Source organism: Ixodes scapularis, unplaced genomic scaffold, assembly GCF_016920785.2.
Source record: "Ixodes scapularis isolate PalLabHiFi unplaced genomic scaffold, ASM1692078v2 PGA_scaffold5__190_contigs__length_132052651, whole genome shotgun sequence".
Classification (NCBI taxonomy): Eukaryota; Metazoa; Arthropoda; class Arachnida; order Ixodida; family Ixodidae; genus Ixodes; species Ixodes scapularis.
The window spans coordinates 123,677,400-123,681,338 of NW_024609880.1; the positions used below are offsets into that span (position 1 = coordinate 123,677,400).

General features: G+C 48.6%; 1 protein-coding gene across 1 annotated transcript; it reads left to right on the plus strand.

Moving 5' to 3' along the window:
- Positions 1–3,231: 3,231 nt before the first annotated feature.
- On the plus strand, positions 3,232–3,939 carry LOC8050457. Its single transcript, XM_042294329.1, has one exon. The coding sequence runs from the start codon at positions 3,232–3,234 to the stop codon at positions 3,937–3,939; it is 708 nt and encodes a 235-aa protein (XP_042150263.1).

Consider the following 3,939-nt stretch of genomic DNA (forward strand, 5'->3'; position numbering starts at 1 on the left):
TTCACTCGCACGCTGCGCTCACGGCCCCTGGTACGTACGTCTATGCCTCTTTTTTGGTCCGTGTGTGCTGCGAAGGATGAACGTGAGTCGCGGTGCGGGTAGGTTTTTAATTTATTAATAGACCTAATTGGGGAGACACGAAGCCGATCTTGTACCTATCTTTCTCTGAGTACCCTCGAGAGAGATCAACTTCGTGATTGTTCCTTTTTATTGGCCAATGTTGCATTCTCATTGGCCGAGGATCAATTAAAATATGCTCGAGGCTCGATAGGCTCTCCGTTTCTGAGGCTGTCCGCGGGTATAGTCAGTTTGATCATTATTTCGCAGTGACTTCAAAACCCATTTTCTTAGGAACCAAGTGACAAGTCGGTTCTAAACATTTCTTAATGGTACAACACTACTGTTACTGAGAGCGTGAAAACGGCAGGAAGGTCTCTCTGTTGTCCCGCCTCTAGTCCGAGACCTTCGAGGAACCTTTGGCGTCTCGTGAGCTTCGAGCGTGCATCCGCAGCCAAAGCACGACGGAAGGCAACGAACGCGTGCTGTCATAGCCTCATCTATACTCACAAAAGCTGGCAGTTCGACGACGGAGCCATAGAGTGCCCGGTCGCAGATTTAGAGCGCGAGAATCTGGTAGCACAGAGCATCAAAGACCCATTTCTCGGGGAACCTGGACGTCAGCGCACAACTTTTGCAGCGGCGAGGACCCGAAACACATTTTCTGGTCCTCATGTGCCGTCGCAGCGGTGAGACGCTGCGTTTCGGCGTCTCGCCGCAGCAGGGCGCCAGTCACAGGGCTCTCCTCTCATCTGTTGTCTGCCGCTTCAACTTTTCCTTTTCGGCGGCCGCTTCTCGTGGCGATCTGCCAGGCTTTGTCAGTATATAGGAGGCTATGGTGCTGGAGGTCAGGCACCCGAAGGAGATGCCCTACCGTTCCCATCCTGCCAGCGTACAGCCCTTACAAAAACGCCATCAAAAGCACCATTGACGGTAGCAATGTTTTGGGGGTCGCCCCAGGACGAAGTGGTGTACGATTGGACTCGAGTCTACGTTGAGCAGTACCGAAGCGGCATCCGTATCCGGCATACGCTAGGAGTGCATGGCCTAAATATGGCGACATCGGATAATTGACGCTGTAGCTAATATATGGCAGATGCTACGCCATCAATGGCCTTCGCTATATATTGATAGCTCATACATTTGAAGCAGCTCTATTATCGCAACATGTTGTTCCTGGTGGTAATGATGAGGCACAACTAGAGTGATGAAGTCAAGGTATTTTGTAAGAACGCTAAACGCCAACCCTACACTCCGAAGCAAAAACAGTTGGCAAGTTCACTTTTCTTGCACAAAAAAACACGGAGAAAGCCATTCACGACGAACAGTAGAAGAAAGCTCGGAATATGATTAGATCAAAAAAATATGTTGTGCGCAGGGACAATGCGCATGGCCTTTTCAGAACTAATCGGATTCGGAGCTTCGCCATTCTACGGGATTCTGCACTCTAAAAAATGTCTGTGCGTCTACTTTTATGCACAACACTTGGAGAGCCAATCACCGCTACTTACGGAGGCAGCTGAGCGAATGACGATGCCGAAACATATGTTTAGACCAAAAAAATGCAGCCTGAGTTGTGACATTAAGCAATGATAAACGCCACGCTTGCATTGCTTAATGTCACAACTCAGACTGCGTTTTTTGGTCTAAACATATGTTTCGGCATCGTCATTCATGTGAGCTGCCTCCGTAAGTTGCGGTGATTGGCTTTCCAAGTATTGGGGGTGCGGCAAAGTAGACGCACAGACTTTTTTTTATAGTGATGTTGCTGTTATCACTCTAAAAAAAAGCCCGTGAGTCTGCTTTCCCGCACAACACTCGAAGAGCCAATCACCGCAACTTACGGAGGCAGCTCAGCGAATGACAATGCCGAAACATATGTTTAGACCGAAAAACGCAGACTGAGTTGTGACATTTAGCAATGCAAGCGTGACGTTTTGCATTGCTTAATGTCACAACTCAGACAGCGTTTTAGGTCTAAACATATGCTTCGGCATTGTCATTCGCTGAGCTGCCTCCGTAAGTTGCGCTGATTGGCTCTCTGAATTTTGTGCGTGAAAGTAGACTCACAAACATTTTTTAAAGTGTAGGTTCGTCGTGATCGGCTGCATCTTTGTTCTGCATAAAGGAGACTCATAGACCATTTTTGTGAGTGGTATGTCATTGGCGCCTTATAAACAAAACAAAGATGCAGAAATGTAATTTATCGAGCAAAAAAAGAAATATCGTCGCTGTATAGAGACTATCGCAAAAAGAAATGTAGGGGAAATTAGCATCTCTTTATCATGAGCCCCCGAAAGTTCTAAAACAGCTAAGCGAGCTCCGTCATACCCGGACCCTGCTGCAATGAGATAATCGATTAGTGACGTTGTAACATAGTAATCTTTCACAAAACATTAGAGTCACGATTACATTTCACCTCTCGGACGTAGTCCTGAAACGTTTTTAAAATATAACAAGACCACAGATAGCTAGTATAGACCTTTTTAGAAAAGTGCTCCTGGCCGGTTAAATTTTCAGTGTTCGTGCGTGTGGCGCATGATTTGCTCAATTTCTGAATTACTACTAGTAGTAAGCGTTTTAAGAAGTAGGGGGGGGGGGGGGGGGGAGGGGAGTGAGAGCCAATCGTGTACGCGCGCTGCCCGCATTTGTCACCGGCTACTTTCCAAATCAGCGAAATGCGCGTGTTGAGCTGAATAGATCACATGCAGGGCTGAGGACGTGTAATTATTGGAATGGTGCATAGCGCGCATGATCTGAAGGGTATCGCAAAGTTCCCCACCATATCCGGATGAGGAACAAATGACACCTTTCACGATCACGATAATGCTTCTTAGTTTATAATTTTTATTTTGCGTTCACGCGGAGATACTTCAAAACGACAAACGTGAAAATGCTCCGATATTTTAGCTTGTTTAACAATACTCACTAAAGTAGAGAAAGGATGTCTCTACATCTTACACTTTTCCGCAGATTGAACCAAACATGTCCTGGTACGTCGTAAGCCTCGTGTGCATCACTCTATTTTCGACGTGTCTCCACGTCTCTGAAGGAGCCAGAACTCTGTTCCCAAGTTCAAGCAGCGGTCCACAGCCAAGTTTCCAAAGTCTTCAGCCTCCCAGCCGCGGCGGTTCACAGTCAAATTTCCAAAGTTCTCAGCCTCCCAGCCGCGTGATGTTCCCGAGTCAGGACCACGCCTTCGAACCTCAAGAACAGCAAGCCTCAGTCGCGTCAGCCTCAACTGTCAACTTCCCAAACACGAGACAAGAAAAGGGTGCCGGCAGCGTCATGTTTCCAGATATGGTCAACAATAAGCCGGTGGACGTTAGGGTTAGGCAGGGCAAAGGCTTCAGTTTTCCTGGAGCAGCCAACAGAGCGACGGACATCCATCTACCAGGGCAAGAAACATCCGAGTCTGCCAGAGCAGCTGCAGGACTACCAGACGCCAGGAACATTATCGGTGCGCTCCTGGGTCTTCGGCAAGGAGGCATCCCGATTCCCTTCGGACACGTCAACATGACCGACATCAGTGTGGCGACGAACAGGGTCACTGACGAGTTATCCAAGAGTCTGAAGATGGACGTGAGGGCTGTGTCCAAGGCCCTGGCTGTTGGCGGCGCCGCCATGGGAACGATGGTGTTCCTCGGAGGCATGGCAGCGATGATCATGTCCGGCCTGGGGTACTTCAACTATCCGGAGTTGTACTCCGTCCATCCGTACAGTACGACGTACGGAACTGCGTACGGAAACCAGTACAGAACTGCTAAGGCGTTGAACGAGAACGGAGCGAAGAAATCTCCAAACCCGAACCTCGTTCCTGCCATCAACGATCTAATCGGAAAGCTGGCCAAGGCGACGCAGGAGTTTGGATCACCGAAATAG